The sequence below is a fragment of the Sciurus vulgaris genome (genome assembly GCF_902686455.1).
Source record: "Sciurus vulgaris genome assembly, chromosome: 2".
NCBI lineage: Eukaryota > Metazoa > Chordata > Mammalia > Rodentia > Sciuridae > Sciurus > Sciurus vulgaris.
The window spans coordinates 112,344,704-112,358,901 of NC_136462.1; the positions used below are offsets into that span (position 1 = coordinate 112,344,704).

At 48.3% G+C, this 14,198-nt stretch overlaps 1 protein-coding gene across 1 annotated transcript in view; it reads left to right on the top strand.

Annotated features, from left to right (window-relative positions):
- Positions 1-14,198, top strand: part of ANKDD1A (ankyrin repeat and death domain containing 1A) — a 30,308-nt gene continuing 16,110 nt past the window's right edge. The window contains 7 exon segments of the mRNA XM_079126615.1: positions 1-37; positions 4,031-4,134; positions 6,154-6,252; positions 8,231-8,329; positions 13,082-13,105; positions 13,107-13,217; positions 13,927-14,025. Of these exon segments, the coding sequence (XP_078982741.1) occupies positions 4-37; positions 4,031-4,134; positions 6,154-6,252; positions 8,231-8,329; positions 13,082-13,105; positions 13,107-13,217; positions 13,927-14,025 (570 nt within the window). The 5' untranslated portion in view covers positions 1-3.

Sequence of the window (14,198 nt, forward strand, 5' to 3'; positions counted from 1 at the left end):
GGGATGGAAGAGGAACTGGCGTGGGAGACCCACGGCTGTGAGTCCGAGGCCGACAGGACCCGCGCGTTCGCGTAGGGCGGCCAGGGGTGAGGTTGGCGCGGTCCGCCTGGCCACCTCGGTCTGAGGTTTCTTTATGGCTCCAAGCAGAAAGCACAGCGGGCCAAGGGGGAATTGGCCGCACGCCTGGGACTTGGGGGCGCCATCCATCCGGCCACTTAGAAGCTGCGGCTGAGGAGACGTTAGCTAGACAGAATAAAGGTAATAGCAATCCTTACTGAGTGCGGGCTTTGTGTGCCTGGCCTTGAGGCAGGTAGGCATTGTCGTTTAATCTTCACTGCAGCCGCATAGGTAGGACCTATTGTTATTGCCACTTCGCAGATGAGATAGCTGAGGAACAGGTGGTTAAGTAAGTTGTGCAAGGTCACATGGCCATTAATTGCTAGAAATGCTGGCGATCCCAGCTTTCCCAGAATGTTGGGGTTGGATGGGGAATGGAACCATATCAAATGGGGACCCTGAAGCCCAGAGGAGAGGAGCTGAGGCCAGCTCCAAGCTGGATGAGGGCACCCCAGAACCTTCCTCTGGAAGTGTGCCAGGACCCCTAGGTAGGGCAGTAATATTAGTTCCGCATCAGCTAACCTGGGGGAGCTTTGGCTGCATTGCGTGGGAGAGGGGAGAGGATTGCTGCCAGTGTGGCACTCTGAGGCCTCCATCCTGCAGCCCTTGGCTGAGCCCTGACACTTGAACTCAAGGGCTCTCTGCTAAATCCCGGTAGTACAGCTCACTGGTGTCACAAATGATGGAGCAAACTATGCACTCAGCTGAGAGATGGTGCTGGAGTGGTGGGCTCCTTCTAGGTGTTAATTATTTCAAAGGGGATTCTGCTTGGGGCAGAGGCTTACTGGAGCCAGCCTCAACTCAAGTGAACTTTACAAAGAATGCATCGCAATGGAATATGCGGGAGGTATTCTGGGCCCAGGACCGAGCATGGGTAAAGTCTCAGCGGCCTGAGAGCACACTGTGCATTTTCATGGGTGGAAAGAAGGTGCATGAGGCCAGGTGAATGGAAGAGAGGAGACTGGACTTGATTTCATTCTAAATTGAGCTTCTCTGGTCACTCTATGTAGTGTCTACCTGCTCCCCATTGGCACTCTTGGTTGTTTATCAGTACAAAGAAGGCGACTCCCCTAAGCTTCAGGAAGGATAGTGGTATAGAAACTAGAAAAAACCTGAATAGATTCCTTTCCTCACTCTTCCCCAATTTTACAACTGAGGAAACTGAGACCTGTAAGGGGACTTGACTAGCCCAGGATTCTGCGACTGGGAGGTGGCACAGCAGGTACTGGAACCTACCCTTGGCTCACAGTTAAAGTGTCAATTCTTCTGAACCCGGGTCATGGTGGTTTTCAGGCAAAAAGTTGAGGAAAAAAAAAAGTGCAGCCAGGCACAGTGATGCACACCTGTAATCCCAGTGGCTTGGGAGGCTGAGGTGGAGGATCACAAATTCAAAGCCAGCCTCAGCAACTTACCAAGACCCTCTGTCTCAAAATAAAAAAATAAAAGGACTAGGGAGTTGGCTCAGTGATAGAGAGCCCCTGGGTTCAATCTCCAGTACCAAAAAAGAAAGAAATAAAATAAAAAGTAAGTGCAGGACAGTACGTGCTGGAGATACTTAGGATCTGAGAGATGTTCTTCTAAAGTCTGTTATGTATGTTGAGAAGGCCTCCTCACCTACAGGGAAGGCAGAGGTAAGGTGGAGCCATCAGTGGAGACCACACTTGGAAGGTGGCACTTCTCTCAAACAGCCCCCTCCCCTGAAGTATTGTGGTGAAGCTACATTTCCCTTGGAGCCTCTTTCCTGCCATTATCCTGAGTGTATATTTCACTTTTCTAGTGGACTAGCAAATTTCAATTGGGGCAGCATCTTGTAGTCTAAAGTCCAACTCTTTACCCACAACTCTCACTCATTTATTTAATAAATCTGTGCCAGGTCACAAATTTGGAACTATAGCTATCAACCCATCAGTCAAAAATCTCTCTCATCATGGGCTTATGTTAAAAGGAGTAAGCCGGCCTGGCAACTTAGTGAGACCCTGTCCCAAAATAGAAAAATTAAAAAGAGGACTAGGTTTGTAGCTCAGTGGTGGAGCACTTACCTAGAATGTGTGAGGCACTCTGACCCTCAGCACCACATAAAATAAATAAATAAATAAATAAATAAATAAATAAATAAATAAATAAAATTAAGGTATTGTGTCTATCTACAACTAAAAATATTTAAAAATTTTTTTAAATAAGTAAAAAAGAGCTAGAGATAGAGATATAGTTCAGTGGTAAAGTGCCCAGGGTTCAATCCTCAGTACAAAAAATAAAAATAAAGGAGCAAGTAGACAATATAAATATGTAATATAGCATATGGAAAAAAAAAAAATAATGTCAGGAGGTGAGTAAGGTGTTTTTCCTTGGTTGGGCTTCACCGGCTCAGGGGCCCCTACTGAAAGAGGTGTCAACGTCTCCAGGTCTTTGGTCAACAGAAAATATTCCCTGTCTCTTTGCCTTGGAGGAATAGTGGTAATGATGGTGGTGGTGGATTGGGCACATAGTGGTAAAGGTTTATTTTTAAAACTTTGATTATAAAACTTTGCAGGGAAGTTCACATCCCCATTTTGCAAATGAGGAAACTGAGGCACCAGGTAATTTAGTAACCTTAGTCACAACAGCTGGAAATGCTTCTGCCAGAGTTGAACCCAGGGCCATGTGGTGGTCCTGGAGCAGAAACTACAAGGTCCACAGGTTGTCTCCATGAGGACCCAGAGAGCCTGAGACCTTCTTCGACATCTGGAAGGCTGTGTGGAATTTATCTGGAAAAACAAACTGCATATCCTTCCCTGCCAAGACAGTGACCACCTGTCCCTGGATACACCAGGGCTGGGTCCAAACATTCACACTGGACCAAACATGTGGGATGTGGGTTTGGCAACAACATAAACACAAAATTGCTTGCCTTGTAATGACTGTGCAAAGGGCCAGAAAATATTTGTCCTCTATTACAGTGGGTCTGAGTCCTTCTTGAGTGGATCAGGCATTCATTAGTCTGGGGAGTGGTAGGGACACTCATAGAAGTAGAGCTTTGTGGATTCCTCCTGTGTCCAGCTTTGGGTCTGCCAAAAACTGTGGGTGAATCTGGATGAGCAGATGTGGCCAGGGTCCCCAAAAGTTTCTGGTCTAGCCAAGGAGACCAGAAAGCCTCACAACTGAGGGCAGTCAGGATGATCGCAGCACTGGGGGTCTGGTGGGGTGAGCCTCAGACTGCATCACCAGCCTTGTGTCCTCCTAACTCAGATGCTAACTTGCAGTGTGACCCTGAGCCCACCACTGCTTGTGACAGGTTGGCATGGGCAGCTCTGAGTCTCCTGTAGTCTGAGACTCTGAGACGAGGGCAGAGCTAGCAGGGTGAGAGTGGAGAAAACAGACCACAGAGGAGGCAAAGCGGGTGGGTCTCAGAGTGCAGAGGTGAAAGGGCTGGGATCTGGGGACAAAGGGAGGAACCAGGAGGTAAGAGGTGTAGAAGCAGAGCAATGAGCCTCCAGCTTCACTTGGGCTGACACAGCGAATCCTGGCTGCCTTCTGCACCCCACTGAGCTGTGCAGAATGGAGTTACTGACTCCAGTGGGAATGAATTCCATTCCCCTTCCCCAAGAGCAACTGTACTTTTTTTTTTTTTTCTTGGTACCAGGAGAACCAAGGAGCACTTTACCACTGAGCCACATCCCCAGCCCTTTTTATTTTTCATTTTGAGACAGGGTTTCACTAAGTTGCTTAGTGCCTTGCTATTGCTGAGGCTGGCTTTGAACTTGCCGTCCTTCTGCCTCAGCCTCCTGAGTCAGTAGGATTATAGGTGTGCAACACTGCACCCGGCCAAGAGCAACCCTTAAAGAATATGGGAGACCCTTCCTCTCAACCCTGCCTGGGGTGCAGTAATGGTAACAGGAGTTCTGGGATGTGTCTGTTACCTCACTTTCTTTGCCAGTGCTTCCCCTGGAGAGGCAGCTCCATGAGGCCGCACGAAGGAACCACATCGAGAGGATGAAGGAACTGATGGAGAAGAGGGTTAATGTCAGGGCCAGAAACCACGTAAGTAATGGGCTCCCACAAGGAGACACTGCCACACAGGGGGACAGTTCATTGAGCTGGAGACAGGTGTTTTGCATGTGCTAGCTTGGAGGGAAGTTCAGGCTCTGTCCTCAAGTCTGGGTTGTCTTGAGGTCTCTGAGACTTGGGATGGTTGGGATAAAGGTCAGGAGGCTGTAAGGCAATTCCAGAGCTCTGACTCTGAATCCTGGTAACCCATATGAAAGCACACCTAAGAGACAAAGGCCAGAGCCACAGAGGGGCAGGGGGCTGGAGGTCAGCAGTCAGGGGCTGGCAGATGGGCAGCAGAGGGCGTGTTCCAGGAGGGGCACCTTGTAGTCACAAGTCCAGGGGTTTGGGGCCAAGAGAGGCCAGAATCTGGGGACTGAGCCTGTGAGGTGGGGATTCAGTTCAACTGTCCAAGCACCTGTCCTTCCCACTGCATCCCATCCTGAGGCCTCCAAGGCCAGGCGGAGAGGCAGCTCCAGTGTGCTGACCAGGCCGAAGGGAATGCTGCAGGAGTCGGGGAGACGCAGCCCTGCTAGTGAAGGGTTCAGAGGGAGAAGCCACTTCTTCTGGGGGGACATCAGGGACAGAGCCCCTCCCTGTCTTGGGAATTCTGGCTGTCAGGAACTTCTTGGAGAAGATGCCAGGTCCTGGCTACAAGGGGTAGATGCAGGGGTAGACTGCAGCAGAGGCCACATTATGTGGGATGACATGACAGGTACTGCCTAGGTCCTGGGAGCCTGCCTGGGGTGCAGTAATGGTAACAGGAGTTCTGGGATGTGTCTGTTACATTTTGGTTTTCAGAGCATTGTCCACTTGTTTCCCGGTGGTCTTCACCTGCAATGCGCCTCCCATAACTGGAGTGATAAAGAGAACAGGAAGTACTAGCCCTGTGTATAGTTCAAAGCAGGTGCAGCGGGGCCACAGCTCACTTTAGATCATATGGCATGTTGTTAGTGACTAAAACCTGGTCTCAACATGCAAGGAAGCATAACCCTGTAGAATGATAGGATGCCAGCACCACATTCACTAATTCATTCATCCTCTTGCACACTCATTGGCTCATTCGCTCATTCATTCACTAAGTTATTAAGGCACACTCTGTTCCCAACCCTGTATTAGGAGCTAGGGACAGAGTAGAACCTATGTCAGACATTATCCCTGCTTTGGTGGAGCTGATGGGCTGGTGGGAAGGACAGATGCTAAGCAGAGCATCTCACAGTCCATTCCCATGGTGATAAGCTGTCCTAAGAGAATGTGGAGAGTGTCAGAGGGGGTTCTCCCACCCAGAAGGGTCAGGGCAAGCTTCTAGGAAACCAGGTGGAGAAGGGCAGCGTCCAGGCAGAGGGAAGAGCATGGGAAGAAGGAAGGAAGGAACAGCTGTCCCCAGGGAAGAGATATGACTTGCCTGAGACCACACAGACAGAAAATTAGTGTTTTCTTTCATTGTCCCCTCATATTGAAAACTGCAGGGGGCAGGAACAGTCTCTGGGTGGGAAACTGACTGCTCAGATGTGCTCAGGGCCACAGGCCATGATGAACCTCCAGGGTAAGTCTGAGAATGAGGAGGACAGTTAGGCCCTTTCAGCTCCATTTGGAGGGAAGAACTGGGCACGCAAGATGGAGGGTCTTGGGATTGGGGAATAATCCAAGTTCACATGAGTCTGCTAGCAGGAACAAAGGTCTAGGGGTGAGAAGTTGTTTGGCATTTTTGAGAAGTAGTGGTGTACAGTGCCAGGCCATGCAGAACCCTGTAGGCCCTGGGGTTAGGAGTTTGTTCCAAGTGAGAAGCCTTGAAGAGTTTTAGTGAGGGACAGATGCAGTCGGTCCTTGTGTCTTAGTATGTTTATTTTGGCTTCTGCTCTGTCAGGGAGAGCAGGGCTAAAGTGAGGCTGGGTCAGCCAGCTGGTCTCCAGAGCCAGCAAAGGCCCTTCCAGCCTGCAGACTAGTTTTCCTGGTAGGGCAGGTGTGGGGGACGACGATGATACGATGATACGTTTCCTCTCCCTCCTGCAGGTGGGCAGGGTGGCCCTGCACTGGGCTGCAGGTGCAGGGCATGAGCAGGCTGTGCGACTGCTCCTGGAGCACGAGGCTGCGGTGGACGCGGAGGATGCGGTAGGGCCCCTCTCGGAGGCGCATCTGTGTGTGTCTGTGTCTCGGGGGAGGGAAGAGGCATCCGAGATCTCTCTGGGTCTGTAAGCCAGTTTAGTTGTGGAGATTGTCACTGATATGCAGGGGCTTGGGTGGGGAGTCAGCTTCAGGGGCCAGTGAAATCGCATCAATTCTATTTTTTCCCTTGCACAGTGATAAAGAGCTCTCCATTATCAAGGGCCTTTCAGTTAAAGAGCCTTCTCAGTCCCTCCTGGTAGCATAAGAACAGGGAGAACTGTGGGCTGTAGAACAGAAAATTGGGTGAATTGATAAAGGCCTGATTAATAAAGTCACCAGGAAGAAGGTCTCTCATGGTCGCCCCCAGCTTCGGCTAACACTTTAACCAATGACTCGCATAGAGACTAATGGTCTTACTGAACAAATTAACAGGCAGCACATTGCTCAGAAAAGAAAGCACTGAAGACTAACACCTGCAAAATTGTCTCTACAGGTTTGAGGATCCAGCCGAATCTGATAATGACATTTCCTAAGAACACATTTAAGAACTCAAATTTAGGGCTGGGGGTGTAACTCAGTAGTAGCTGTGCAAGGCCCTGGGTTTAATTCCTAGCATTGGGGAGGCGGGGAGAATGAATCGCAATGTAAATTTTCTAAAAAGATCATAAATCTGCCTGCAGAGATTTAGTTGTCTATAGAAACAATCTGTTTTTTTTGTTTTTGTTTTTTTCAGTGCTAGAGATCGAATCCAGGGCCTTGTGCATGCTAGGCATGTACTCTACCGCTGAGCTACGTTCCCAGCCCTTTTGATTTTTATTTTGAGACAGGTTCATGCTAACTTGCTGAGGCTGGTCTTGAACTTGCAATCTTCCTGTCTCAGCCTCACAGGTAGTTGGGCATCTGAAAATACTTGTCTTTGTTCTGGCTTCTCTCTGTTCCCAGGCCCCAACATGAGGGGGACTTGATTACTAGTTGGGGTTGGGATGTGGCAGCAAACCTCCCCACACCCCACAATCCTGGCCCCATGTCCAAGAGAAGACCCAGAAGTGATGGGGTCAAGACTGCCCCCGCCATGGCTGAGGTCCCTGGAGATGATCCTGGAGCACTTAGAAGGAGAAGGACAGAGTTACTTTAGATTAGGTAGAGGGGAGTGAAGGGAGGGGAGTGGTAAGGGGTTAGAAAGGATAGTGGAATGAATCAGACATTATCACCCCATGTACCTGTGCAACCAGTGGGATTCCACATCATGTGTAATCAGAAGAATGAGAAATTATACTCCCATTATATATGATGTATCAAAGTGCTTTCTAATGTGTCATGTATAATGAATTACAACAAATTTTTAAAATTGCATTTGTATTGAAAAAAAAAGTGGAGTTAGAGCAGCCCTCAAACAGGGGTAGACTGCCTTCACAGGGAGTGACCAGCCTGCTGCAGAGGGACTGCAGGCTGAAAGTGACCAGGGTGCCAACTGCAGGCCAGGGCTAGGAATGCCTAAGGTAGCGGCGTCTGTGTGTGGCTGTCTTATGAGGTGGGTAGTGCTGCAGACCAAAGCCATAGCCTGGGGGATGTTCTAGGGAGATTTCAGCAGTGAGTGATTCTCAGACTCAGTCCAGAGTGAGGTCTTCACCAGCCAGTAGGTCAGACAATAAGGACAAAGTTGTGTATGTATTTCATGACGCTGGATTATAATGAATAGATTTGTAGGTTGACACCTTTCACATTTTTTGTTTTAAAACAGTTCTTCCTTAGAAAACAATGATAAGAGTAGATGGCAGCTGTTTCATTTTTAGATTTTATAGATAAAATCCATAAAGAATACCCTCAAACTTCCTGATCTTTAAGTTCCTAAAGCTTAGTGCTCTCTGGACTGAGTGGCACTTATAGTCCCCTTGTGGTTATATGGTTTGGCCGTGTAGATGCAGGGCCCAGGTGGCATGGCCACACCTCCTCATTGCCCTCACCTTTCTGTCCTTTCCCCCAGTTTGGGATGAACGCGCTTCTCCTGTCTGCCTGGTTTGGCCACTTGCGAATCCTCCAGATCCTGGTCAACGCTGGGGCCAAGATCCACTGTGAGAACAAGGTAAGACCCAGCCGGCAGCCCCTGCTCTCTGCTGCCCCTGCCCCCAGACACACAGATCTGCTCCCAAATCTGTCCCTTCCTGCCTCTGCAGTTCCGAACTTGCCCCACTCTCTGAGAAGCCCTCAGAAGCTGTGCAAGCTCATCCCAGTGAAGCTTCCAAGCTGGCTGCTTCCCCCCGGGGTCTTGGGAGAAGGGCCCAGAGGAGCTTCCAGTGTTTTCAGCAGCAGCAGCAGTGAAAGTGACAGCCTCTTTCTTCTGGTCCCTGCACCCTTTACTACTCCGTGATGTTGGGATGGTCCCCAGCCCCTCTGGCTGGCCTCCTTATTTGTAGAGAAATCAGTGAACACCCCAGGAAGTAGTTACGATGATGAACTGAAAGAGAAGTGGGTTCACCTCTGCCCTCCTGTGCCACCCACTCACCTTGTGCTCAGCAGTTGGATGGAAGGATCGGCCCCATTTACCAACCCCAGGACCTTCTGTGAGTTACTTCATCAGCTTGAGCCTCAGTTTTCCTCTTAGGTAATGGGGATACTCTTATCCACCTTGGAGCCATGGGGGAAGCAAGCACAGTGCTGCATACGACATACAATATGTGCTCGCACCTTAGGGCACCTGGCAGCCCTCACTGCTCACTGGTGTGTTTGGTTTCAGGGAGGAGGGCCCCAGCAGGTCAGAGTGCAGGGAATCCTCCCTGGCCTCTTGACTTTTAGGGTGTCCTTGGCCCCTCAGAAAACGCAAACATCTCCAGGCCAAATGCCTTTGGCCAGGAATTCTCAGGCGTGGGTCCTTGAAGAGAATTTAGGGGACCTGTGAACTTGGATCCAAAAAAATATATATATTTATTTTCATTAACGTCTACTTCAGAATCTAGAATTTCTTTCAATGGTAGAAAATGTAGTTGTTTTCATATTAATTAAATTCTTTGCAATTTTCTTAAAATACTCCTTACACTCATCATTACTTTAAAATTGTAGTGGTAATTAGACTGTTCACTAGATGGTGTTGTTTAATGTATCAATAAAGCATAAATGTTACTAGATTGAAAATTGGTTCTTAATAATTTTGATAACTGTATTTCAATGAAATTGGTTTCTCTATGGCAGGCAGAATAATGCTCCACTACAAAGATGTCCATATCCTTTTTTAAAAAAATATTTTCTTCGTTGTAGAGGGACACAGTATCTTTATTTTTATGTGGTGCTGAGGATCAAACTCAGTGCCTCACATATGCAAGGCAAGTGCTCCACCACTGAGCTATAGCCCCAGCCCGAGATGTCCATATCTTAATCCCCAAAACCTGTGAACCCCAGAGCCTAACACGACAAAAAGAATTTTGCAAATACGATTAAATTAAAGACCTTGAGTTAGGGAGATTATCTTGGATTATCCACATGGGTCTAAGGCACTCACAGGGGTCCTTGTAGGGGAAGGAAAGAGGAAGCAGGAGAGTCAGGGGAGGGTGTGATGAAGGAAGCTGAGGTTGGGGTGATGCAGGTCATGACTCAAGGAATTTAGGTAGCCTGCAGGAGCTGGAAACAGCCAGATTCTCCCCAGAACTTCCAAAGGAAATGTAGTCCTGCCAACCAATTTTAGACTTCTGACCTGAGAACTATAAGAGAATAAGCTTGTGCTGTTTTAAGCCACTAAGTTTATAGTAATTTGTTATAGCAGCAATAGGAAACTAATACACCATTGTAAGCGTGTGTATTTGATTAAACTTTTTTCCCCATATAATTTATTTAAGTAAACATGCTAAAAAAATCCATAGACTTTACCAGATGCCAGAAAGGGCCATGGCACATATGAAATCTGGCTTATATCATTGTCAGGATCTTGCCGGTTGGGCGGGGGGAACGACTGACAACTTCTGGGAAGGATGTCCCTGTTCTGGGTCATAGGATCTGAGCTGGAGTGTGGGAGTGAGGGGCCTCAGAAGGGTGCCCTGAGAAGACAACCAGGTGCAAGCTCAGGGTCCTCCTGTCTAGTCCTGTCTGCCTGGCCTGATGTGGCCTCAGAGGGGCTCAGTGGCCTGAGGGAGTGCAGAAGGTGTTCTGATAGATTTGCTTTAGAGTTGTGAATGAGCTTCAGTATTCTAGAAAGTCTAGAAAGGGGGGTGTCTTGGTATATATGGAGGGTGGGGTTCTGAGTAATGGGTTCTTCTAGTCAAGCAGATCCCCTCTATTTTATGTTCTGATTTGGCAACAAATCAATCTAAAATATAATGTCTTAAAGTAACAATGACTTATTACACTGAGGCTGGCTGGGAAGTTCTGGGTTTGCCTGGGCTCACCTATAAGGTTGCAGGCAGCAGGCAGGTAGCTGAAGCTGGCCAACTGTGGAAGATCCCACCCATGTATCTGGGGCCCCTGTAGGGAGGGTTGGAACGTCTAGGGTAGTGCCCCAGTTTCTCCAGATGGTCATTGATCCTCACCTTGGCCAGCCTGAACTTCTTATATGGCTGCCTTAAGGCAGCAAAAGAGCAAGAGCTGAAGTAGCAAGGTCTCTTGAGACCAAAGCTGGAAAACCACATGATATCACTTCCGCCAGTGTCTGTAGGCCAGAGCCCATCAGGACCAGCCTAGATCCAAGGGAAGGAGACTACTGAATTGGATTCCCCCTCCTGATGAGAAGGGTAGCACAATTCTACATTTTAATATATTTAGGATATACTAACATTTCACCTGTTTTTTGTTAACATCCTACAATGCATTTAGTCATCTTACCTATTTAGTTTCTTCCAAAATTTTGTGGTAACTTCTCAGCTTTTCTTTGATTTCCATGACTTTGAAGTATTTGTAGCAGTCAAGTGTTTTGTAGATTATCTTTTGATTTGGGTTTACCTGATGTTTTTCTCATGATCAGTTTGCACTTATAAATTTGGGATGAAGGTCACAGAGAAAGTGCCTTTCTCATCCTGTCTTACCAGGGACTTCCTGATACTAACATTACCTATCACTAGTGATGTTGACCTTGATCATCTGCTTAAGGTGATGTCTGGCAGGTTTCTCTAAAGTCAGCATTTTTCCCTTTTCATACTCCATTGTTAGAATCTTTTTTGTGGTTTTCATTTGCATTTCAATAATGACTAATAATGTCAGATAATTTTCAAATGTAAATTTGCTATCCCTGTTTTTTTTTTTTTTTTGGTGTCATTTTGAAAGGACTGATCCAGCTTATTCCAAATTGTTCTCTCTCTTTCTTTCTTTCTTTCTTTCTTTCTTTCTTTCTTTCTTTCTTTCTTTCTTTCTTTCTTTCTTTCTTTCTTTCTTTCTTTCGTGATGCTGGGGATCAAACCCAGGGACACCCTCAAGCTAGGCAAATGTTCTAACACTGACCTATGCCCCTAGCCCACCCCCCACTTTCTTTTTTGGTACTAAGGATGTGAACCTCCGAGCCACATCCCCAGTCCTTTTTGTTTTTCATTTTGTGACAGGGTCTTGCTAAGTTGCTTAGGGCCTCTCTAAATTGCTGAGGCAGGCTTTGAACTTGCGATTCTTCTGCCTCAGACTCCTGAGTCACAGATTACAGGCAAGAACCACCATACCCACCTTGTTTTTTAATTTGATTTTGAGAAAGGGTCTCCCTAAACTGCCCAGGCTGACCTTGAACCTGTAATCCTCCTGCCATGGTTGCCCATGTAGATGGTGTGTGTGTGTGTGTGTGTGTGTGTGTGAGAGAGAGAGAGAGAGAGAGAGAGAGAGAGAGAGAGAGAGAGAGAGAGAGAGAGAGAGGAGAGTTCTACATTGCCTGGGCTGGTGTTCCTGGGCTCAAGGGTCCTCCTGCCTCACCTCCTGAGTGTGGAGACTCAGAACTCAGGCACTTCCACAGCCAAATTGTTTTTAATTGTGTTGTTTAATTCCTCACTGGTGAATTTTCAGAGTTCTTTTTGTGTTTTGGATACATTTCAAAGTAAATTGCAGACATCAACGCACTTCCCTCTAAATACTTTAGCATGCATGTCATTAGAGTTCAGTTTCTTTATATACAATGAACACACAAATAAAAAAGTATACTCACTGAGATTTTTGACACTGTCAAGATGTAGACGATTGTTCTGTTGATTTTTATGACCCATTGATGGACTGCAATCTACTGTTTGATAAACAATGCTCCAAATAATCTTACCTTGGTACAGGCAGCAGTAGAAGCTCTGGGTCATGAACATAGAAGTTGCAATCTGCTTCATTTAAATATTGCTTTTAAGCTCAAGAGACCTTCCTGCCTCTTCCCTCCCGCTAACCAGGCCACTTTCTCTAGTTCCTGCACACCAGAAGTCACCTCCTAGTGACCTGAGTGCAGGGAGCCCTTAGTCACCTGCTTCTTCATTTGTAGCTGTGTGAAGGGAGACGGATGCCTAGAACATTCTCACCTATTCTGTGGGGATGTCTTGGGAGCTGTGAGTGCTGTATTATCTCACCTTACATTTCAAAATCATTTTTCAGTTATAAAATACTTTTTCCATAAGTAGTAGTCCTTCAATCCTACCCTGGCAGTTAGGGATTAGCATCCTAATTTGACTTGCACAAACGGAGGCTCAGAGAGGTAGAGGCAACTGGCCTCAGACCACAGAGCTGCTGGGTGTGACCCTGGGGTTTGATCTCTGGCATCCTTAATCCTACCAGCCCCTCTGAGGTTGAGTGGTTGCCCCAGTGGGTCAGCCCAAGGGCCCCATTTGTGATTCACCATGCGGCTTCCCTGGGAAAGCTGTGTTCTGGGACACAGGCAGGGTATGGCAAGGGCCTCCCTTCACAGACTGCAAAGCCTACCCTGGGCTTGTTTCCAGGACGGCCTGACCTTACTGCACTGCGCAGCCCAGAAAGGCCATGTGCCTATGCTGGCGTTCATAATGGAGGACCTGGAGGATGTGGCCCTGGACCGCACAGACAAGGTGAGAACTGCAGGGCCACTCCTCCCTCCCACTGGCTGGGGCTCTTGGAGCCACTTGTGCCCTGAAGGCTTACTGCACTCTGGAGTGCATCTTTTGATCTGTGGGTGACTATGTCCCACCCGGAACACTGGTCTGGTGGAGACCTTAGGGCACAAATGGTTAGGACAGAAGCAGAACATGGGCAGTTGCCTCAGAGAGGCCCTGATCAAGGACTGGACAGATCAGAGAAGGGCACCCTGCTGCTCTTTCCTGGAGAAGGTGGCATTTGGTGAAGGAATTGGATTTGGGGTAAGATTGGAAGGAGGTGGGGAGCACCAGTGGAAATTCTGAGGTGGGAAAGGGCCTTTTGTGTATGAGTTCAGATGAACTGAAATTTTGGGAAGGAAGACGGGATGGGGTGGGATGGGGAGGGATGGGAACCCCTTATGGAGATCTCCACTCTAGGAATCTGCTCTTTATTTAGTAGGACGCAGGGAACCACCAAAGGGTTGCAGTGAGAGGGGAGACCCCCCCCAAGTGGCCATTGTTGGGAAGTGAGGTCCAGGCTTTTCCATGCAGGGTGTGTGGGGCAGGGGCAGAAAGGGGACAGCATCTGGGCAGGAGAGGCCACTGCAAGCCCAGAGAGGTTGGGAAGCAGAGGCCAGGTGGGCAGGGTGGGTGTGCCCAACGATGGGGCAAGAAAGGTCTCTCTCTATCTCTCCCTGGCCAGCTGGGAAGGACGGCGTTTCACAGGGCTGCTGAGCACGGGCAGCTGGATGCTCTGGACTTCCTCGTGGGCTCTGGTTGTGACCACAGTGTCAAAGACAAGGTACTGTGACCATGAAGTTCTGGGCTTCTAACCAGGATGCAGAACCTCCTGCCACCTTCCTGGCACTGGCACCTCACCTGTGCCTACTCTGACTCCAGCTGTGCAGGGGGGTGCCCAGAGACAGATCAGAGTGGGTCTGATGCTCACCAGCAGGCATTGTAGTGCACACACTG